Source organism: Panthera onca, chromosome E2 (genome assembly GCF_046562875.1).
Source record: "Panthera onca isolate mPanOnc1 chromosome E2, mPanOnc1 haplotype 2, whole genome shotgun sequence".
NCBI classification, from domain to species: domain Eukaryota; kingdom Metazoa; phylum Chordata; class Mammalia; order Carnivora; family Felidae; genus Panthera; species Panthera onca.
Genome location: NC_138353.1, coordinates 54,355,139 through 54,378,658, shown reverse-complemented (window position 1 = coordinate 54,378,658; position 23,520 = coordinate 54,355,139). Strand labels below are relative to the sequence as shown.

Here is a 23,520-nt window from a genome sequence, read left to right as displayed (position 1 = left end):
TTTGCGTAGTAAGGGACAGAAAAGCAGTTCAGACTGGCTCAACTCAAAGGGAAATTTTATCAACTCACAAAAAGAAAAGTCCAGGGGCGCCTGGGTGACTCAGTCGGTTAAGCGTCTGACTTTGGCTCAGGTCATGATCCTGCAGTTTGTGAATTCAAGCCCCACATAGGGCTCTGTGCTGACACCTCAGAGCCTGCAGCCTGCTTCAGATTCTGTGTCCCTCTCTCTCTGCCCCTCCCCCCGCTTACACTGTGTCTCACTCTCTCAAAAATAAGTAAACATCAAAAAATTAAAAAAAGGAAAAGAAAGAAAGAAATGGAAAGGCAAAGTCCAGGGTTTAGGCACAGCTAGATCCAGTCACTCAATATTGTCAGAAATCTGCCTCTTCCCATCTCTTGGTTCTATGTTGGCTTTATTCTGATTCCCTCTTCCCATCAGTAGCAAGATGGCCCCAGGCTTCAATCCTTACTTAACCCTAGGGGAGAAGGAGTCCCTCTTTGCTGACATTTCTAGCCCAAGTCCTGAGGCCCCCCTTTACTGGTCCAAGCTTGGTTCATGTTCCCTCCTGGACCCAGTACTGAGACCAGGGGAAAGTGGTATTCAGTTTGGGGAGACCAGGATCACATGCCCACCTGGAACATGCTGTAGGGGTGGCGTCACCCAAACCAAGGACTGAGAGCAGGGGAGGGATGTTTCCCGGGGGAAAGAATCGCCCGTAAGTGCTGTTACCAAAACAAGGGGGCACGGATGCCTGGATGGGGGACAAAACCATCAGATGTCTGTGCAATTGTCCACAGCCCTCCTTTTCCACTTATGGAATGTGAGGCCCAGAGAGGTGAGCTGACTTTCCAAAAGTCACTCAGCTAATTCATGGCAGGATCAGAGGCAGCAATTACTTCTCTTGATTTCTTCCTTCCGGGTTATTGGCCCATCTGCCTTAAGATTAAGAAGGAATCTCTGTGTCTGGCATCTTAGCTTTGCTTTACATAATTTTATAGACCTTCAAAGTGAGAGTTCTCAGAATGAGAATTCACTGGGAGAGAATTTTGTAAAGATCAACAGTACCCAGATGTTAACCAGGACACGAGAGCCTAATGACTCCCACGGATCTGCCAGTGCAGATAAAATACATTCCTGTCTTAATCATTACACTTTAACTAGACATTAGCATATTCACATTTCGATGATTTTTCAGGGCATATCAACTGAGTGTACATGTTCCATTTTCTTTTACCTTGCTATACTAACCCTCTTTATAGACGTACACAGATTACAATGCAATGGTATAGAAACACAGCAGTCAGCTCTCCTGGAGCCTTGAGGATAGGGATTGCCTTTTGTCGTGGGTGAGGAACCCAGAAAGAATAACTAACCTGCCTGGGCTCACACAGCCAGTAAGAGGCCAACAGGAAGACCCAGAAATACACTGTGGTGTGCTGAGGCCGGCCCCTAGCAGCTTGCCAGAGCTGGTTCTGTGCATCTCTTGCTCTATAATCACTGAGGTCAGCTCGGTAGCCTGAAATCTGCCTTCGTGGGAATACAAACACCACCAGAAGTAGTAAATGGTACATATCAGGGCTCCCCATCCCCACCCTTCGACTGGTAGTTAAACATTAACAGCATACAGCCACATGCTGATCTCTAAATCTCGTGTTTTATTTGCACTGGCAACTGCCTGACTCTTTCTTAATAACCGAAGACGTGTCTTCAGTCCAGTGGTGGACATGATGGTTTGGGTGTTTACCCATTTTGATGACCTGAATGTTTGCCAAATTTCCCTAACTCATTTCCAAGACAGGTGGATCTCCCCAGGGCATCTTCAGCACACCCTCTGACTCTGCCCTTTGGTAACCTTATAAACACCTACCAAAGTCTGACGCCTGTTCTCATTGTGTTCACAGCTCCTTCCAGTGTGCGAGAACCATCTGGAACAAATGCCAAGAGAAAGAATGTGAGTTGTTTTGTTTTGTTTTTTAAACACTTAACCTCACGAGAAAAAGATATCTGAAAACTCTGCTTTAGTTTTGAGTTTTGGCTTATTGGTGCTAATAGCCAGAGTACTAGGAGGCATGGAGGTTTCTTCCATTTGAAAAGAGATCCAGAAGGACTGAAATCACAGAAAGCATCTTCTCCAACCAGAACAGTGTTATATAATGAATCAGTAATAAGATATCTGGGATACGTACACACCTTTTAGACATCTCGGAAATTAAAGAGCACACTTAAAAAAAAATCAGTAGGATCAAAAAAAAAGTTCACAAGGAAAATTAAAATATATTTGAGTGTTAATGATAAAATAATCTATCCAAATTTGTGGGATGCAGCTAAAGTAATGTTCAGAGGGAAATTTATAGCTGTTAATGCTTAAATGAGGAAGCAGGCCCATGTTCCTCAGTTTTTACAGCAGGACTAAGGCCCGACTCCTTGCTGTTGACATTGTCCATGCATAACAAAGACTATGCGTTTACAATGTCAAGGCTTGGTGTTAGGGACTAGGGACACAAAGGTGAATAAACAGCTGTGGCCCCTGCCTTCTTGGAGCTTAGTGGGTGAAATTACCAAACAAATTAGCATGTAATTAGGAATTGTGGTAAGTGTTTAACTACAAGCAACAGGGTGCAGTGACAACCAACACAGCATGGCCTAGCAAATGTGATCGGATGAGGCCTCGTAGAATGGGACATTCAGGTGGAGACCTGAAGATAAGACGGTCAGCCTTGCTGGAAAGCAGAACAAGAGCTTTCTGGGTGCACAGATATGAAAGCCCCGAGGCTAGAAGTATCCTGAGGCCTGTGGGTGGGGAGGGAGAGCATACAGGAGATTACAGAGAGATGGACAGAGGCCCGATCACATGAGGTCTTAGGTGCCAAGACAGGGGTTTGGGTTTTATTCTTAGGCCATGGGACACTACAAGGGGTTGAGTTTTGCCATGTAGCCTCCTGTTACACCAGACTAAGCCCTTTAGGCCCAGCTGTTTGATAGGTCCTGCCAGAACTTACTCCAGGAACACACCATATGCCTGCCAATCCCTCCTCCTAGAACCCACAGACTCCATTACTGCCCAGCTCACCCTCACTCCTCCTCTTTCACAACAGCTCTGTAGTCTTTTTCTCTGGGGAAGCTTGTCCTGACACTGGCTGCCCACCTTACAGAGGTCACAGCTCTGCGTCCTCCTCTGCACCAGATGAAAGAGGAAGGACATCACTAGCTTCTCTCACTTAATCCGCAGCAACCCAGGCATCAAATGCTATCAAACTTTCTTCAGAGGAGCAGATGTTCTCAACCTACTGCCTCCGTCTTACACGTTCTCATAATTCTCTGGGCCCCCCTCTCCTGTAGCAGCTAGAATTCTGTGTTTTAGTCATCAGTTTCTTTGTCCATCTTCCTTCCTAGACTGAAGAGCAAAGCCCAGGTCTCTATTCTTGTATCTCTAGGCATCAAGCATGGGGCCTGGCCTAGAGCAGGCCCTGGTAACAGTTGGAAGCATGATGGACACTCAGCACTGAGCCCATGTTCAGACTAAAGTTACTTACCCAGTGACCCATCTCCAGAGGAGAGCCAGGTGGATCAGATAGGGTCTGTCTCCATTCTGTGCCCTATGCTGCGACTACCCTTGGCACAGACTGCTGTGGGGAAGAAGGCAGGGTACCAATTGTGGAGGGGCATCTCACCAGCCAGCTGCTTTTTCTGCAGAGAGAGAAAGGGGACAGGCAGGTGTACGCGGAGCCTGGCCAGTATGTGGATCCTTTCACAACCGTGACTCTGGGCTGGCCAGACAGGGACAAGGATTTACGTTTCCAGTGGTCATGCGGTAGGTGGCCTTAGAGCTCTGGAACTGTCCTATCTCACCACAAAGTAATGGATAGAGGTCAGCTTTGCTTTTTTTTTTTTTTTTTTTAAATCTTCACACAGGCATTACTTATCCTTGACATTTTGTGTGCTTTGCATGTGCCAGAGATTGAAAATCCCATGGAAATGGGAGGTGGTGGGTGTGGGGTGGGGGCGGTGGGGCGGGCTTGGGGGAAAGCAGTGGCAAACCAAGGCAGAGGGAGCCCTAAAGGCAGCAACACAGAGATGCATTGAGAGAATTAACCCTAAAAGTCAATAGGCTTTATTTTCCCCACAAACAACATCAGTGCTAAAAACAAAGCAAAACAAAACAAAACAACTCCTCCCTTTTGGGTGGATCCCTCCTGTCACCTCCTTGCCCTTGCTGGGTATGTCACTGGGAGAGTCTAGAAGCGAGGAGGCATTTTCTGACAAACCACGAGGACAGCACCAGTACCCACTTCTTAGAAATGGTTGTCCTGCTTTATAGGGATACATCCTAGCTACGTACACATTCTTTTGGAAATGAATGCCATCCATATCACACTTACTATTTTTATGAGTTTTTTCTTTGAACAATACATCCTCCATATTTTAATGCCATGGTATCTTCTCTATCTTGATTTCATAAGAGAGTAAGTGCATAATAGACTGTCAAAGTTGATGTATGGTCACTTATTTACTGGTACCCTGTTTTTGGACACGTAGGTTATTCGGAATTATTTGCCCGTATATAAACAACATTGTAATGAACATCCTTGTAGTTCTGCCTTTATCTGCATCTGTGGTTACCTTCAGAAGTAAGTTTTGAGAATAAAAAATAAATTTCAAGAAATGGAATAACTGGGTCAAGTCATATAAAATGTAGAGCCTTTTGATATCCACTGGTAGGTGCTCAGGACATTCTTTGGAATATTAGTTTTCACTATCTGAATTCACAGAGGATACAAGTATACAGTTTGCGTGGTTGAGCTGATGGCCTGACCCTAGGTCACATCCCGTGAATGACTACCAAACTTCGGGGCAGGGGGAGCAAGGTGACTGATGGGTAAACATCGATCAACACAGATGAAGGGCGAGGGATAGAGACTTACTGAGCCAGTATCATAAAGCAGGAGATGGCGTGTGTCCTCCCAGATGGGGAGAACGGCCCGCCGGATGCCTAGTGTACCCACAGGGACATACAGTTTAGGACAGTTGTTTCCACGTGGTATGAGAGGTACACCAGGGACAGGAAGCTGTCCTGGATGCTCCCCCAGGCAGAGCTGTATATCCCCGCCCCCCTCCCCTACTATATGCCTGCCTGTCCTCAGTGCAGGTCGCTGGTGCCGAAGAAGCAGACAGACCCTGCAGGTCTGCTCAGGGTCAGGGTGAAGGGCGGCTCATTTCCCCAGAAGCATCCTTCTGCAGTGGCATCCTTGCACCCTGCAAGTGAGAGTGTTTTTAAAAATCAAACTCTCTCTTTGGAGCTGCTTTTCTTATCTATGATTCTTTTCTTCTAAAAACCCAGACCGGAAGCGTCCTTGGATGATCATAGCCTTTGCCCCTCTCTCTCAGGACGTTGCTGGGCCCAGTGGAGCTACTGTGTTGAGAGACAGCTGCTCCGTGTGGACCAGGGGGAGCTGGTGCTTCCTCCGTCCTGCCTGCCACCACCCAGCTCCGCTGTCACCCTGCGCCTGGCCACCTGGAGGGGCGGGGAGCTGGAGAACCGGGAGGAGCAGTGTCTCTACGTGTCTGCACCCCTGGAACTCAGGCCTCGAGTCAGGTGGGGGCACGAGAGCAAACTCCCGCAGCAATGATGTCCCTTCGGCCACCGTTGACCGAAGAGCCAGGGCAGGGAAGGCTTCCTCAGCCCAGATGTGAAGGGGGAAGAGGAATTAACTTGGCAGCAAAAGGGAGGCTGGAGAGGGAATATGGGTGACAAAGGGAGGAGCACAGAATAAGCCAGAAGTGAAAGAGGCTGGTGTGGCTCATATGGAGGGGGACAGAGGGGCAAGAAGAAACGAGGAGAACAGGCAGGGCTTGGCTCTGGTGGGACCGTGTGGGTTATAAATAAAGACATGATTCTGAAGAGTTCTGGAAAGCCACCCAAGGGTTGTAAGCAGGCTGGGGACATGATCTGTCGTAGTACAGAACGCTGTGGCAGCAGGGTGGAGAGCAGGCTGGAGGAGGGCAGGAGCGGGCTCAGGGAGATTGCTTGAGCTCTTGCATCAAAGTGAAGGTTGAAGGAGGCTTGGTCTATCGGGTGGGGCCCAGACAGAGAGACGTGGGCAGGGATAAGGGAACAAGCCAGGGATGACAGTTCAGGACTACAACAGGAGGAAGCCACTCTCCCTCTGAGGACTACAGAGGTAAGCAGGGGGATGGTGTCCCGGGAACCCTGGGAGCTGCAGCTGTAGGGGAGGCGGCCCCCAACAGGAGCTGTGGGCTTGGTTGGAGGAGCACAGCCACTGCCAACAGCAGCCCACCTGCTAAGGAGCAGGGACCGTGGTGAATAAATACCCTCCCGCCCTCCCATTGTTACCTTCTGATCCCCAGCCAATGCCTCCCATTGCTGGACGCAAGTAGAAGCCACCTGGCACAGGAATGTGGGTGACACAGTCCACAGAGATCAGCCTCCTAGTGCCCAGGGCCACGGAGTTGATGGAGAGCAGGCTGTGGGGACAAATAGAGAATGTCCAGCACACCGGTGTTAGGACAGACATGAAGACAGGAGGGAGATTGCCAGCTGCTATGCAGTTACAACTGAGAGGTCCCAGGGATGGGCTGGACCCACGGCAGGTGCCAAAGGGATCTCTCACTGGCTCAAGGGAGGGAGCGGGATGCTATAGAGAAGGCCCTGGAATCGAACCTAGACATGCTGGTTTGTGTTACCCTCCCCCACTCAAGAGTCGTGTGACCGGGAACAAATCACACCAGCTCCATGAGCCAGGTTTTCTGGCTCTGACAAGGGGATTCTAACATGTGGCTCCTAGGGTTGTGGTAAGCACTGGATGAGGGAGTAACGATGCAAATCATTTATAACCTGTGGCACGCAGGCAATAAAACCACAGTATTCCTTTATTATTGGAGCTAGAGGGAGTCACAGAAATCGTTCTTAACTCCCCATTTTGCAGGTGAGGAAACTTGGGCTCAGAGAGTTTAAGTGACTCATACAAGGTGACTGTTCACAAGAGACAGGGACATGGGGCGCCTGGGTGGCTCAGTCGGTTGAGCGTCCGACTTCGGCTCAGGTCATGATCTCGCGGTTCGTGAGTTTGAGCCCTGTGTCAGGCTCTGGGCTGATGGCTCAGAGCCTGGAGCCTGCTTCCGATTCTGTGTCTCCCTCTCTCTCTGCCCCTCCCCCATTCATGCTCTGTCTCTCTCTGTCTCAAAAATAAATAAACATTAAAAAAAAAAATTAAAAAAAAACAAGAGACAGGGACAGGATCTGAGGACCCTGGACTTCATGCACGTTCCACACCACTGTCCTGCACACTGAATGAAGTGGGAATTCGGTCAGGCACAAGTCCTCTCCTTGACCAACACTAGGTCCTGGTTTGGGTTGGGGCAGGGGTTGCCTTTATTCCATCTTCCACCAGAAGAAAGGCCCTGTGCCACCTTCTCAAAGGACTTGAGAAGAACTGGACAAAAGACCAGCCCAGGAGGCCTGAGTGAGCTTCCGCACTGCGTTCTGTCTCCCTTTCAGCTGCGAGGAGAACTGCAGACCTGGGAACCCCAGGGAAGACACTGTGCTCAGAGTCACCATGGGGGACGGCTCCCCAGGGGCCGTGTTCAACTGGTATTTAGATGACACCTCGCTGGAGAAGGTAAGGACACTGGCAATCACCCACTCTGACTGACCAGACCTGTGTCGCATGCCCAGTACTGAGCACCCCGGAGGGTGGGGGTTGGGGGTGTTCCCCAGAGGAAACCCAGAGCATTGGTCAGAAGGGAGAATGGATGCAAGGGAGCAAAAACAATGGAGAAACATCACAGCAGACGCTACGGGTGCCCCAGCCTGGTCCCTCTTACAAGGCTGGTGCATGGTCCCCAGCTGCTGTGGAGTGACCGCTGGCCAATAACCGATGGCTGGGGGTGTCTAATGGCCCAGGCCCCTTGCCTCTGACAACCTCTGTGGTGTGGCTGTCACTTCCTGTGGGATCGGGCTGAGGCTGGCTGGACACCTCCTGAAATCACTTCCCTGCCTAGTTCATTTTGTGCCCTACTCTGCTTCCCTCTCCCCTCTGGTTCTCCCAAGGGCCCTCCCGCAGGAAATGACCTGCCCATGAACCCCCATCTCAGGTTCTCCTTCAAGGGAAACTGACCTCAGACAATCACCTAAGCAAGGCTGGAAATTGGGTCTTTGGGCTGACTTGGGGAAGTGCCTTTGCCGCAGAGACAGATCTGGAAGGCCTCCCCAGGGTAAGGAGCCACTGCCTGCGGAGGTCCAGCAGCCTGGCTGCAGCCTCAGGGACTCTGGGTGGTGTTCTCTTTCAGGCGGAGCCTCTCCCACCCGCCTGCAGACTTCAAGGATTTTGGCCCAGGGCTTTAATCCTCCTTCAGAGCAACACGTCCACGCTGCGGCTGAACAGCTCCTTCCTGCAGACCTGGGGCCAGGCCCTCCGCATCAGAGCCACAGGTGCAGAAGGCTCCCCGCAGGCCCCAGCATGGGTTCTGCCTGTCTGCCGAAAGCGAACCAAGGCAAACTCAGAAACCCAGAAAAGTGGGACATCAGTGCAGGGTCAAGGGCCACATGCAGACTCTGGTGTCAGCCCCATCGCCACCACTTTCTAGCTGGCGGCAAGGCATTTAAACTCTCCGTGCCTTCATTTCCCGCCTCCGAACTGCACTATGCAGGGTGGATGAGACAGATGATTCTGGTGCGGTCTGCGTGTCCTGCCAGGTGGTTCTCACCTTAAACAAGCCAGTGCGGTGGGAAATGCAGATTCTCAAAAAGACAAACAATAGGGGATTACTCGTCCAGATGGATTCAGTTGGTTCGGTTTTTCTCAAAGTGGCCCACGGACCACCCACACTGGGACAACCAGGGATACTGGTTTAAAACGCACACTCCAAGGCTTGCCCCAAACTTTCTGAGTTAGGTCTAGGCTAAGGAATTCATTTTAACCGATTAAAATTCTCTTCATGCCCAGCTCTTCCAGGCACATACTCTTTTTGAAGTATCAGGTGGTGAGGGATGCTGGTGCAGGTAACTGTGGGCTCTTCGCGGTGCTGTGGAGGCCTGGAAAGAGCGTGGCTTTGGGTGGGGTCAGCCCGTTTCTAGATTCTGTCTGTGGCCCTTCCTACTAGCTCCGTGATCTTGAGCAAATCCTTTCATTTCCCAATATACTTCCTCATCACCACAACTGCAAGGAAGCTGCTAATATTAGCCCTGTTTTACAGATGAAAAACTGACATTCAAAATGTGAGATCCTGGGGTGCCTGGGTGGCTCGGTCAGTTAAGTGTTCGATTTGGCTCAGGTCACGATCTCACATCACGGTTCTTGGGTTCAAGCCCCACATTGGGCTCTGCGCTGAACGGCTCAGAGCCTGGAACCTGCTTTGGATTCTGTCTCCTTCTCTCTCTGCCCCTCCCCCTCTTGTTCGTTCTCTCTCCCTCTCTCTCTCTCTCTCTCTCAAAAATAAACATTAAAGAAAAAAAAAAAGAGTCCCACAAAAGTGAGACCCCAGGATACCTGCATTAGGGGGAGCTGTCAGATGTGCAGATTGCTGGGCTCCACCCCAGAACCTCCAGAGAGGCCTGAGGCTGGGGGTCAGGAGAGGAGCCTGGGAACCTGCATGTTTAACAAGCTCCCGGGTGATCCTGAAGCATGGTGGAGTTCGGGTGACTCACACAGCCCCCCAAACACCCTCTGTCTTCACTCCCCAGCAGTGACCGGGCATGCCTATGGGGAGGACATCTATGTGATCGGCTCTGTGTCTCCCCCCGAGGTGCCCACCTGCACCATCACTCCCGAGGAGGGTACCGTTCTGACAAGCTTCGCCATCTTCTGTGACACATCCTCGGCCCTGGGCCCCCTGGAGTACTGCTTCTGTCTGGAGTCAGGTACTGGCCCAGGGCTGTGCTCTCCCCTGAGCTGCTAGGCTCCGTTTCTCCCAGAACAGGGGCCTGTCTCCCTCTGGGAACTGCAAAAAGTATGTTCCATGTGTGAGAGACGTTTGCAGAATGAAGACCTCCCCCAACTACACCTTAGCCCCACCCCAGGCACACTGACCCAGTCACACACCCAGGGAGAGGCGAAGCTGGCCCCATCGATATCTCCTCAATGGCTATAGAGGCCAAACTGACCTCTGCCCTGGCATAAAAGACATGGAGGGGGTTAAATGGATGAGAATATGCAGAGGTGTGACCACTGAAGGCCTCGACTAGAGAAAGGTGGACACAAGCAATCCTGAGACCCAGAGGAGGGTGGTTTTCTTGGGGTGCCAGTTAAGCAGATGTGGAATGCAGGGATGTTCAGATGGCTGTGACTGGGTCTGAACCTGGAGGGAGTCAATTCATGGAAGGCAAGTAGATTCCATGTCGAACCTGCATCCCCCCCAGATGGAGGCCGGCTAGCTGCTCTAATTCCAACTGGTTGTTCCAACTGGTTGCTCACACAGGTGAGCAAAGGGGCAGGGAAGTGAAACCATGTAAAACTCAGCTCTGAGTTAAAATTCAGTAACTTCATGATTGTCTGCACATTACAATGATTAGTGATTCCACTGAGGGGGGAGGTCTCCTTTAAGGATAGGAAAGATGTGCATTCATTCATTCATTCATTCATTCAACAATAAACATTTATTACACGTCAGGCTCTTCCAGGTGCTAGATACATAGTAGTAAACTCCACAGGGCAAGTCCCTGACCTCCCTGTGTTACAATTAGTGGTGGAGACCATTGGTAAATAAAGACATAGGACAGGGGCGCTGTTTAGATACACCAATCTGGGAAGGCTTTGTACAGGAAGTGACTTTTGAGTGAGCTTCGATGTTTTGAGATAATTTTTAAGATCGCCTCCTGCCCTCTTCTTCTTCCTCCTCCTTTTTGTAACTTGGTTTACCTCTTGAATTTCTTTGTAAACCTGTAAAGAGGAATTTTTTTTTTAATTTTTTATGGATTCTAGTAAAATTATTCCAAAGTCATAGCAGCACGCAATTACCTACAGAGACTAGGGGATCAGTATAGATGGCTGTCGTCTCTCTGAAAGCACAGAGTCGTTGAGTGCTTGCCACGTCTTTATGAGCTGTGGCTTCTGTGTCCTTGTCATCAGGCTCTAACTTGGTAGGTTTCCTGTCTCCCCAGGGCCTAGAGATGCCACCCTAACTGTTCAGTTTCCATTTACCAGGTTCTTGTCTACACTGTGGCTCTGAACCTGCCCTCCAGTCAGTTTATCTGCCACTTGGAAAAGTAAACAATGACTTCATGCTGACAGTGGTCATTTTTGTGTCCAATCGGGCAGGGGACAAACAACAGGCCCATGCACTGGTGAAGGTAGGTGGCAGCAGCCTTTGTTTCTTTCCTGAGAAAACTTGTTACCCAACTGAACTTCCCCAAGAGGGTGGCTGGGTTGAAGGGAGCTAAGGGCATGACCATATGAATCACTGATCCATTCATTCCTTCAACTAGTATTTTCAGAGCACCTGCTCTGTGCCAGGCCCTGGGGACACAGCTGTGAACATGGTCACTACCTTTGTAGATCTTATATCTCAGTGGCCAGAACAGTGCCCTGGAGTAATGCCCTGGAGGCTTGGAGCAGGGGGACCCAGAGATGAGTCAGACCAGTGCCATCAGAGTCCAAAGGGAGGAGGGCCAAAATCAGCCATCAGGGCTACATGGCAGAGACTGGATTAAATCTGGGTAAATTTCAAGGGTGAGAGGCCAGGAGGAGCAGGAAGGGACTGGGGGAACTATAAGGAGGGCAGTGAGGGGGAAGCAGCGACTTGACTTGCCCAAGGCTTGGTTTCAGTGGCCGTTGGATGCCTGGTACAAGCGAGCCCAGCTGCCCTCAGCCTCGGGAGAGACCCCAGGCCACGTGCAAAGCCTTCCCGTCTTGCTCTGGCCTGCCTTGTGGAGACTGCGACTTCAGGCTCCGGATTCTGGAACAAGGACTGGTGAGTTCAGGGCTTCCCTGCGCTGAGCATGTTTCCTGTTTCCCGGTCAGGTGGGACTTGGAGACACCCACGTTGAGAATGTGGCATTCCAGGCTGCAGTGGTGGAGAACATCACCACCGCTCTGCGAGGCGAACGGGACCCTGAGCGGCTCTTCCAGCTGGCCAGGGCCGTGGCATCGGTGCTGGACCAGGAGTGCCAGGGGCGGGGCTGCAGGCGGCTGCTGAACGTGGATGTCAGACAGAAGGTGCTCAAGATGGGCCCCTTTTACACTGTCCACTGGGGCCCCGGAGTCTGGGGTGGGGAGTGGAACTTATGGAGCTGTGGAGAAGACTTTGGCATCTCCTGAGCTGTTGATGTCACCTCCCTCTTCTGGTCCTTTCACTAAGTGACCTGAAGTGATGGAAACCTGCTTTCCTTGCTCTTCCTGGAGTCAAAGCCTTCTAGGGAAGGAAGGAATTTAAGAGTCTTGCTCCAATCCCTCCTGTTAAAAGGCGACAAAACCGAGGCCAGAGGAGAAAAGCGGCCTGGCCCCAGTCATATGGTTAATGGGTTGGGGTCAGACGTTAGACGTCATCCCACTTCTGTCACTTTCCATCTACATTGTCACAGGCTGGTGAATGAACTTCTCTAAGCCTCAGGTTCGCCACTGGAAAATGGGGATGATAAATAGTGTTTACATGATAAGGTTAGGTCAAACCATTTGAAATTACCAACATTCAACCATTTTTAACCCACAAAATGGCCATTTCATGTGTTACAACCTGACTCGATAAACAACTATTGTAGAACATACGATTACCTCTACTCCTGGTGCCTGCTATATGAGTGCAGGCACGTGTGGGTGCAGGTACACACAGGTGCACGTGCACGCACACGCACGCACACGCACACGCACACGCACAGTAGCACATACACCTGCTGGGCATGAAGAAGAAAAGAAAGACTTTTCTGGTTCCCTGAAGGGTTTGCAAGAAAAGTACTTAACATGGTGCAGGACACGTGGTAAGGACTTAGTACAAAGAAGTGGTGGTTGTCATAGTGATTACTTATAGATAAATGACGTTTATTGGGCACCTACTAGGTGCTGTCAGCCCCAAGAGCTTCATGGATATGTAATCCTCGTTAAAGCCCTACAAGGTCAATGGTGAGATCCCCATCCATGTTACAGAAGAGGAAACAGAGAAAGAGGATTTGAACAGCTTGCCCAGGCCCACATTTCTAAGTAGGTGGTGAAGACGGGGTTCCAACGCAGACTGACTCTTCCCCAGTCTACCTCCCACCCTCCCAAGCCTCTCACCCCTTCCGAATTCACATTAGTACTTCCATACACCCCCACAACCCACCACCTGGTTCTCAATCTTGGTTGCTTTTACTCTGAACATTACCCATGGTAGACTTGCATTTGGATGTCCTGTGGTCCCCTGAGCACACAGACTAGGCAGCCTGACCCAGGGTCTCCTCGTGAAAAAGTGGGGTCCTGGCAGCAGGCAGGTGTGAAACTCTAATGGGGTAACTGAGAAGACTTTAAGAAGGGCTCTGTTGATAAAAGTGGGGGCTCAGCCTGAAGTGAACAGAATCCAGAGGGAGCCGCTGCACGTGGAGGGGCTCCCTGGGACAAGCAGTGGCTTCTGAAGAATGAGGCCATTGACCAACCACAGTGGACTGGCAGGGAGGCACCGGGAGTATAGCTTCTAGCTGTCTCTCCTCCAGTCCTCTCATCTCCTGCTGCATGAGTCCACTGACAGAGTCAGGAGCCAGGGGCATCTCCATGGAAGCTGCCTCCAGGACAGTGACCAAGGAAGGAGGGAAGATCCACAGAGGCAAACATGACTTAACCTTCCAGAACATCTGACAAGAGTCCCCTCATATACTGGCCTTTTCTTTCCTCCATCCAAGCCATAGCCTGGATGCATCCTGACTTAATAGCAGGCAGGCTCAAACTCTGCAGCTGCCATGAAGGGCCGTCAGACAGGTAGGCTGAGTGAGCCGTGAGAAGCAGGCCACAGAGGACTGTTCACTCAGATCCGGGCTGTGCCAAATGGTTGCCCCTCGCTTATCTAGGAACTCACAGCTAAATTAAGTGGATTAAAATGGGGCGCCTGGGTGGCTCGGTCAGTTGAGCATCTGATTCTTGATTTTGGCTCAGGTCATGATCCCAGGGGTTGTGGGAACTCTGTACTGAGCAGGAAGCCTGCTTAAGATTCTCTCTCTCTCTCTCTCTCTCTCTCTCTCTCTCTCTCTCTTTCTCTCTCTCCCTTCCTCTGCCCCTCTCCCCTGCTCATGCTCTCTCTAAAATAAAATTTAAAAAAGAAAGAAAGAAAAAGAAAAGAGAAAAACTGAGATGAATTAAAATGAAACAAAGTTTAAAATTCAGTTTTCCAGCTGCACTGGTCATGTTTCAAGGGCTCAGTAGTTGCATTCGGTGAGTGGATGGTGCAGAGACAGGACCTTCCATCAATGCAGAAAGTTCTATGGGGCAAGTGCTGAAATTATATTCTTAGTTCTTGTGTGTAGCTATCAAGGCCGGCCCCTGGCCCCTGTAAGGGCTCCGTGGCTTAGGAGACACAGTCCCCAGAAGCCTCTCCACTCCTCCCTCCAACTGCAAAGCCAGCACCTCAACATCTTCAGACCCTTCCTTCCCTCCTCCCTCCCTCCCCAAATTTCCCCTCCTCACTTCCTTTTCCTTCCTCCCCCGCCCCATTCTCCACCTCTGCCTCCACCCACACATCTCCTTCTCTCTGACCCTCCTACCTCCCTCTTACAAAGACCCCTGTGATGACAGTGGCCCCACCTGGTTAATCCAGATATGCTCCCATCTCAGAACCTCTCACTTAATTAAAACTCCAAAGCGATTTTGCCAAAGTCCCTTTTGCCATGTGACGTGACATACTGACAGGTTTCAGAGATTAGGATGTGGACATCTTTGGGAGGCCATTCTTCAGCCCACCACACAACCTATGAAGCAAACAGAGGTCTGCGGGCTTTGGAAAACCCCAGATGAGCCTGGTCACTTGCTGTGACCCCAAATCTTTCTGAGACAGAAATTACATTTCTTCTTCCTCCCTCTGCATCAGGTCAGAGAGCACGTGCTGGGGTCACTGTCTGCGGTCACCGCCACCCTGGGGGACATGCAGAAGGTGCAAGGGCTGGCCCAGGTTCTGAGAGAGGTGACCCACTGCAGTGAGGAGCTCACACCCCCGGCCCAGGTGAGTGAGGCCCCCTGCTGACCCGGGCCAAGCCATGGGACACACACCTCTGCAGTGGGTAACTGGCGACTCTCCTCAGGTCGACGGTCCCTCAGTCACGGGGCCACCAAAGCTCCCACCATTTGGTTTCCAAGGGTCCTGCATGGGTGGTGCCCAGAAAGAGAAGACGTCCTCCCGCAGCCCCTGTGTCTCATTCTGGTGTCCCAGCCGGGGTGCTCACACACCCCACTCCCCGACCTGCCAGTGGCACCCCAAGGGAGCAGCTGACTCTAATCACTGAGGGACACTCAAGTGTGTGCCCAGATCCCGCTGCTAACCCACCCATGTTCCCCGTAAATACACCACTGACGTCCAGCTGCCAGCTCCTGCCCTTCTTTCTTCTTCGACCCCCGCCCCACCAGCCCACTCTGCCTGCCCACACCTTCAATCCTTGCCTCAGGGTCTGCCTCTTGGAGAACTCAAATGAAATCGCCATGCTCCCAGTGAAATGGTAGCCAAGGGTTCAAAATGGAGCCCTAAGCAGGGAGGGGAGAGCTACTCTGGCTGTGCTTCACCTACTGTCAGGAGGTGGAGCCCCTCACATTCTCCAGCCTGGAGCCAGCAAGGCTGACCTTTATTTCTGAGGCCACGATGCTTTTAACATCACACTTGCCATTTACACACCCATTTGCTCATCCATCCGTTCCACACGCAGGCATTGATTCGGTACCTGTGTACATCCGCCCCTCCATCCTTCCATTCGCTTATCCAGGCACTAATTTACTCATTCATTCAACAAATGCTTCCCGAGTGCCTAGTATATACCAGGTACTGTGCACATACCAGGCATTGAGAATTCAGCAAGTCACACAGACATAGCTTCTACCCTTGCGGCATTTTCAGACTACTGGGGCAGCAAGAATTTACACAAATACACACAGAATCACAAAACCGGAATAAGTGTCTTGTCCATTCATCTATCCATCCACCACCCACACATCCGTCCATGCACCACCCATCTATCCATCCATCCATCCATCCATCCATCCATCCTTCCATCCATCCCCCCCAGTTAGGGAATGTTTACTGCTATGAGCTAGGCGTGTGCAAGGCACTCTGGAAAGACTCAGAGATGGACTAGGGTACTCTCCTGAAGGAACTGAGCACATTGTGGGAAGGAGAAGCTGACCTCAAGTGAGTGATACAGGCAGCCTGTGCAATGGGCCCAGATTTCCCCTAGTTTATCTCCCCGCCCTGCTCCCCTCTATTGCAGCCCTTGTCCTTGGAATGGTGCAGGGGCCGGTCTGGCTCAGGAGGGGCTCACGTTGCTTTCCCTTCCCCTTTGGGTGAGCCCAGCGGGAGGCCACCTGGGTTCTGCAGGATGCCAGTGAAGCTCTGCTGGCAGCGAGCTCTAAGGCCCATCCTGAGGACCAGAGGCGCCAGGCGGCCACCAAGGACCTGTTTCAGGCCGTGGGCAGTGTGCTGGCAGCTTCCTTGAGGGATGGACCAGAAAACCCTACCGGGGCCAACGGCAGCCAGGTAGGTATTTCAGCCCAGATGCAGGCTTCCTGGCTACCACATGCCCTGCTCACACCAGCCTTTCTAGATGGGTCTTTCTCTTCATCTTGCAGATGAGGAAATTGAGACACAGAGGTTAAAGTCCTCTCTGGGGAACTGGAAGAAAAGTTCCAGAGACCAGAGCTTCTGGGAGCCAGTGTGGTATACTAGGCAGAGCACAGGCTTTGGAGCGAGGCAGCCTGAGTTCACATGCTGCCTCTGTCACTTTCAAACCCTGAGACTTGGGCTGGGTGCATGACGACTCTCAGCCTCATTCCTCACCTGTAAACAGAGGCAACCCGCCACCTCCCAGATAAGCCACCAACTGGTGAGATCACATGTCCACCCTCCCAGTTCTCAAAACACAGAACGCTGTTAGAACAGAGGCAGCCTCTGGAGTGAGAACGGACGTGGCACTGTCTCCTGCGGCCCAGCACCCTGACGGGCCACCAGGGGAAGGGCCTTCCAGGATGGCCTCACGATGGAGCTGAAGGCCCATCACCTTCACCAGGTGGGGCTGTGTCACATCTACTCAGGAGCGCACATACACACACACACACACACACACACACAGACATTTATGTTCCAATACTTATACTCACATACCCTCAAACACACATTCATATGCAGACACACAATCACACATATACTCACAAATACATACACACTTAAGTCTTTATATTCACGTCACCCTTAAATACATACATTCGCATCCACTCAGTCATATCCTCTCTCTCACACACACACACATGCACGCACACGCGTGCACACATACACATACACACACACGTGTAATTTGTGCCCCAATAGGAACTCTTTGCAAACGTCCAGTCCTTCCCGGGTCCTTGACCTCAGTGAGGCCACATCCTCATCTGGGGGTTTGGGTGGGGTGAGCAGCAGTCCAAGCCCAGGTGACCCTGTAAAATGGCTCTGCCTGTGGCTTTCCATTTCCCCACAAATAAGATGTGGGCTGTGGGTGGACGGCAGGGTCGGACAGAGCAGCACAGCGAGGCACAGAGCGTGACAGCTCAGCGCACAGACTCAGGAGCCAGATGCCTCGCCGCCTCACCATTGAGTCCTGGCACTTGCCTTTTTCCACATGTGACCTCCACAAGTCACTCATCCTTTACGTGCCTTTGTTTCCCTGTCTGCCAAACGGGTAAGTGAGAGCACCTGCCTCACGGAGTTGTCGTGAGGATGAAAAGGGTTCACATAAGTGCTGGAATCCTTGCAAGTGTTACTCTTCATTCCCTACAGAGCCTGGCGCTCAATGAACGGCAGTGTTGTCCCTTGCTCACTCCTCTGCGCGCCCCCCACCCCTGCCCAGTCCCTGCTGAAGGCCCCACACTAGCCTGGTGACAGTGAGCACAGGTGGCATATGGACACGGGTCACAGCAGCATCCCCTGCTTCCTCTTCCAGATGGCCACTGTGCCCCAGCTGCTCGGAGTTGTGGAGCGAGTGCAGGCTGCCCTCCTGCTGGGGACACTGCCTGGGGGCCTCCCGGCCACTCTGGCTGCCCCTTCCATCTCCGTGTACACGAACAGGTAACCAGCAGCACTGGCATCCCCAAGACAGCCTGTCCCCTGACCTGGCTCGTTCCATAGCCACATCCCGAGACCCTGTGACAGGCAGAGCCCAGGCAGCCAGCCTTGGAAGTGGGAGGGCTTTTCACCAAGAGAAAGTCCCCACACTGGGTGCTTGTGCAGCGTAGGAGGGCAACGGCTGGGTCCACACCCCGTCTTGGAGCCACCCACAAGTCCTGAGAGTTGGGTCATGTTGGAGCCATGCAGGCAGGGAGGCTGAATGAAGGGGGCCTGCCCACCTTTAACCACATCCGGGGTGTGCCTGGCCAAGCCCGGTGCTCCCCAGAGCTGTGGACTGGATTCAAGAGCACTTGCCTTGGGAGTTCGTGGACCTGAGGATGCCCTCCACCCTGCACTCCTCCCCCTGCCAAGCAAGGGCTGGACCACACTGCAGGCCCTGCTGGGACACCTGCAGTGAGCACCCTTCTCCGATTCTCCATGCCAGGGTTACCCTCCTGGGTCCCAGGGGCAATTTCCTGAAGCAGCACTCTGACCAGAGCTAGGGTCTGAAACCAGGTCCCCAGTCTAATCAGACAGGACAATGGCAAGGGCCAGAGAAGATGGGGCTGGGAACCCATGACATCAGAGATCAAGTAGGTAGGGGAGCTAAGCCTGGAGAAATGCTCACGTCAAAGCTCACTTATTCATTCAGCAAAGGATGTGTTGACCCCCACTGTGTGCCAGGCACTCTTGTTGGCAGGGGGGTGCGGCCTTAAACAAAGCTGGCTAAAGCCCTGTCCTCACAGTGTGTGTGTCGGGGGGGGGGGGGGTGTCGGCTACCTTCCATGCTGTTCCACTGACACGAGCGTACAGAACCGCCTTTGGGGACTGAAGCAGAGCCGCCTGCTCTAATGGCGATACCGGGGTTCCCTGCAGAGCAAGAACTCTTCCTCTGACACTGACTTTCCTCTCTCTCTCCTGGCACCTCTGCTCTCACCCTGTGGCCAGAATACAGCTCTGGAACTGGCGGGGCTCCTCTGTGCACACCGCTGCCACTCACTCTGCAACCTTCACCCTGCCCGCGGCCTCCTCCCTTGGCTCCATGGAGGCCAGCCAGGAGCCTGTGGACATCAGGGTAACAACAGTAATGCCCTCCTCGGGAGCAGCCCTTTACAGCTTCTATGGCACTTGCACTCGCATGCCTGTTTGCTCAGTTATGTTGATGACGGCCCTTTCAATTACACATATTACTATGCCCATTTTACAGATGAGGCTCAGTGACCTGCCCGAGGCCACAAGCAAAATGGCAGGGCTGGGATGCAGAATCCCAAATCCATCCTTCTTCCACTGCATGGTGGAACTTCCCCGGAAGCCTCGGTTCAATTAGTTCCTGGAAGTAAAGTTCTTCAGACTTCGTTCCATAACTAGGAAATGGCAAGCCCAGGGCTCTTTTCACTCCCAAGTTAGGGCACATCTCTCTGTTCCTTCAGCCCCAACAAAGACAGACAAATATCTTTCTCTTGGGGACTCGCTGGCTTTGCCAAGAAAAAAGGCTCAGATGGCTTTACAGTCCAGCAGCTGCACAACTCTAGCGGGTCTGAGCAGGCCCTCAGCCTTGAGAGGCAGACACACACCCAGAAAGCCAGAACAACAGGGTCCCCCATTCACCCCATAGAGCAAGGGCCACTTGTCCATCTCATCTTGGGAAACCCTGTCATTCACACAGGGACGCAGTCACCTTCCAGCCTTCAGGGGCCTTGGCCAGCACTCTGTGTTCTTGGTTTCAGATGATGAGTTTCCCAATGAGCCCTTTCCCAGCCCGAAGTCACTTTGATGTCAGTGGAACTGTTGGTGGCCTCTGTCTGACCAGCCCCAGTGGACATCTCATACCCGTGAAGAATCTGTCGGAGAACATCGAGGTAGAACTTGGGGGTGCTTTCAGAAGTCAGGTGTCACTTCTGTTTTCTTCTTCAACTTGGTTGGGACCAACAGTTGATTAAAGAGGAGAATCATTAAGAATGGTCCATACCCTGTCTTACATGTTGTATTTTAACTTAAAACTATAAATGTATATCATTGTCAATCTTGGGGTGTACAATTGAAACATTTCTTTCAATCTGTTGATTGGAATTTTAATCATTTTCATTACATTAACCACCATTACCTTGCAGGCTCTGAAATGTCCAATTTTCTCTAAAATGAAGCAAAAACATCAGGGCGCCTGGGTGGCTCAGTTGGTTAAGCATCTGGTCAACTCAAGGGGCTGTGCCGTAGCAAGTACCAGCCATTAGAACAATAATAATCAGGCTTATTATTTTTTGTATGTTTTGATGTTTTGATATCTTGAAAATCTTGCTGGTGAGGAAGAAGTCTACACCTTTCATATGTAGACTAACCAACCCCAAGTCCATACCCCCAACAAGCCCCTTTATCTGACTCACACACCAAGTCAACATTTCCCCTGTCCTAAACCATCCCGAGGCCAGGTACCAGGCCACCAGATGAGACCATTCCTAGAGTCCCAACCCTGTTGAAACCATCCAAATGGGCCTATCTGAAAATGGCTTACTCTGTCCTGCCGTGCCTTTCCCATGGAGATCCCAATAACAGCCCTGACCTGAGCTTTCCCCTGTGCCTGCCCCTGCCTCCTGACCCCTGTGGCCCTGCATGGCATGGCAGTCCCCTCCTCTTAGGAAATGTAAGTCACAAGATTCTTTCAATGGCACTGGCCCCTCCATATCAGCACTCAGTCGCCTCCATAAATTAAAATCCCTCGTGTACAAATGAGACAGATGTCCCACAGCAGGCTGCTAAGTCTTGGCCTCATACCCCTTCTTCGCCCCCTGGATGCAGGTGGCCCCAGGGAGGGTGTGCCTCAGACGAGGTGGAGCTCTGCAGCTGGGACCGACCCTGAAGGAGCTGACAGCTGGAGCCTGTCTGTGAGTGGGGAGCAGGCCCTTCCTGGAAGGGGGCACATGGTGGACCATGCCCATGTCTAACACAGAAGGCCACCAGAAATAAGAGTGCACAGTGGGCATCAATCAGTCTGTTTTAAGAAGGGAACACAGAGCATCAGTTAATGGAGAATGGTTATGAGAACTTCTAACATATTAGTAATAGCAGAATAATGATAGCTGCTAATTTTTTAGTATTACTCTGTGTCTGGCACTTGGCTAAGTATTTTGTATGTAATATCATTAAAATTTTTTTTTAATGTTTATTTGTTTTTGAGAGACAGACAGAGAGCACACACGCGCACAAGTGGGGGAGGGGCAGAAAGTGAAGGAGACACAGAATCCAAAGCAGGCTCCAGGCTCTGAGCTGTTAGCACAGAGCCCAATGCGGGGCTCGAACTCACCAACTGCAAGATCATGATGTGAGTTGAAGTCGGACACTGAACCGACTGAGCCACCCAGGTGCGCCCCCCACCCCCGCTTTAAAAAAATTTTTTTTTAAATATGTGATATCATTTTTTAAATGATTTTTTTGTACTAAATGTTTATTTATTTATTTATTTATTTGGGGGTGGGGGAGGGGCAAAGAGAGAGATGGGGAGAGAGAATCCCAGGCAGGCTCCATGCTTCCAACACAGAGCCCGACGCGGGGCTTGAACCCACAAACCGTGAGATCGTGACCTGAGCCAAAACCAAGAGTCGGAGGCTTTAACGGGCCACTCAGGCACCCCCAAAATATTTTATTTTTAAGTAATCTCTACACCCACCGTGGGGCCTGAACTCACAACCCTGAGATCAAGAGTCACGAGCTCCACCGGCTGAGCCAGCCAGGCGCCCCGTGTATGCGATACCATTTTTAATACCCTGAATGAGTCTACGTGGTCTACTGACGACAAGGAAGCAGAGGCTCCGAGTGGCCTGTTAACTGGCTGGAGGTCCCACAGCTGATACAGGACAGAGCCGAGATCCAAACAGAGGTCTCTCCGCCTCTCTGGCCTGTGCTCCTAACTTAGACACTTCACTTGCTTCACACCATCGTCAACATGACCATAGCACACTTGAGCGAATGGGAAAAGTCTGTCCTCTTTCCGTACGGATGCAGCCCAGTCCTTGGTATGCAGTTTGAGGAGTGTGGTGGGTGAATATCAGCCCCCCGGGATGTCCATATTCTCATCCCTGAGCCTGTGGATTTGCCGCCTTACGTGGCCAAGGGGACTTTGCAGGTATGATTAAGTTAAGGATCTTGAGACAGAGAGATGACCCTGGATGATGTGGGTGGGCCCAGTGTCATGTCAGCTCCTTACAAGAGGCAGAGACAGGGAGAGTTAACTACAGAAGACAAAAGGCTGATCTGATGACAAAAGCAAGAGGTTGGGGTGATGTAAGGAGGGGCCCTGACCCAAGGGACACGGCACCCTCAGAAGCTGGAAAAGGCAAGGTTCTCTCCTAGAGCCTCCAGACGGCATCAGCCCGCCAACCTTAGCCCCGTGGAACTGATTCTGGACTCCTGGCCTCCAGAACTGTAAGACAGCAGATCTGTGGTATCATAAGCACCAAGATAAGCAGCCCCAGGAAGCTGATAAGATGAGCACAGCAGAGTGGATCTCGGTTCCCTGGGCACTCACCCTGCCCTGCTCTGCACAGCAGCCCTGATGCTTACTGGCACTCCCATCCCGGCACACCCCTGATGTGACTGTTTCTGATGACAGATCCTGCTGCCCCGGCTTTCAAAAGGACACAGTGAGCCAACCGTGTTAAACTTGACCAGTCCTGAAGCTTTGTGGGTGAACCTGACTACAGATGGTGCAGCTTTGGGGATCCAGCTGCACTGGAGGCCTGACATCCCACTCACGCTCAGCCTGGGCTATGGCTACCACCCCAATGAGACCAGCTATGACGCCAAAGTTCACCTTCCGCCAATGGCTGCTGCAGGTAATCCATCAACTGGGCCAGCTTCTTGGGCAGTGGGGAGAGGGTAACCAACTTAAAGCTTGAGAATCAGAAGCCATGGGGAAAAAAAACTTTTTTTGCTACATTAAATGCCTATTTTTTGGTGTTATTACTACTACTACTATTGTTATCATCAGTATTATTTATTATCTGGCAACATTAAGTGAGCACCTACTAAACACCCTGAACTGATATGCACTTACAGAACTAACTTCACTGTAATCCTCATTACAACCCTTGGGATGGGCACTATGGACATTTCCTCTTGCCAGATAAGAACAGAGAGGTTAACTGGTACAAAGTCACACAGCCAAAAAGGGACAGAGTCAGAATTTGAGCCCTCATCTACCTTACTTGGCAGTCGTGCTGACTTGGGAGTGCCTCCTATTCTCTGCTCCAGATCTCAAGGGAAGAGGGCTTTCTT

At 51.4% G+C, this 23,520-nt stretch overlaps 1 protein-coding gene and 2 long non-coding RNA genes across 9 annotated transcripts in view; 1 reads left to right on the top strand and 2 right to left on the bottom strand.

The window, feature by feature from the left end:
- LOC132690103 (uncharacterized) overlaps positions 1-9,954 on the bottom strand; it is a 44,603-nt gene extending 34,649 nt beyond the window's left edge. For 3 of the 4 annotated variants that reach the window (XR_013552545.2, XR_013552548.2, XR_013552547.2), the window contains exons 1-5: positions 9,771-9,954; positions 6,353-6,483; positions 5,175-5,253; positions 3,534-3,687; positions 1,868-1,925 (exon numbers count right to left, since the gene is read on the bottom strand). This is a non-coding gene — a long non-coding RNA (uncharacterized LOC132690103). The remainder of the gene's footprint in view (positions 1-1,867; positions 1,926-3,533; positions 3,688-5,174; positions 5,254-6,352; positions 6,484-9,770) is intronic. The other variant, XR_013552546.2, reaches the window with a different exon arrangement.
- The window catches only part of LOC132690101 (polycystin-1-like protein 2), a 37,685-nt gene continuing 15,947 nt past the window's right edge, over positions 1,783-23,520 (top strand). Inside the window, exons 1-14 of one of the 2 annotated variants that reach the window (XM_060650073.3) lie at positions 1,783-1,951; positions 3,694-3,811; positions 5,386-5,593; positions 7,517-7,637; positions 8,308-8,449; positions 9,701-9,877; positions 11,160-11,305; positions 11,976-12,170; positions 15,001-15,132; positions 16,468-16,650; positions 18,089-18,213; positions 19,201-19,327; positions 19,980-20,111; positions 22,856-23,078. In XM_060650073.3, the coding sequence (XP_060506056.3) occupies positions 7,575-7,637; positions 8,308-8,449; positions 9,701-9,877; positions 11,160-11,305; positions 11,976-12,170; positions 15,001-15,132; positions 16,468-16,650; positions 18,089-18,213; positions 19,201-19,327; positions 19,980-20,111; positions 22,856-23,078 (1,645 nt within the window). In that variant the 5' untranslated portion in view covers positions 1,783-1,951; positions 3,694-3,811; positions 5,386-5,593; positions 7,517-7,574. The other variant, XM_078439012.2, reaches the window with a different exon arrangement.
- The window catches only part of LOC132690102 (uncharacterized), an 80,127-nt gene continuing 67,371 nt past the window's right edge, over positions 10,765-23,520 (bottom strand). For all 3 annotated transcript variants that reach the window (XR_009615243.3, XR_009615245.3, XR_013552549.1), the window contains one exon: positions 10,765-10,895. This is a non-coding gene — a long non-coding RNA (uncharacterized LOC132690102). The remainder of the gene's footprint in view (positions 10,896-23,520) is intronic.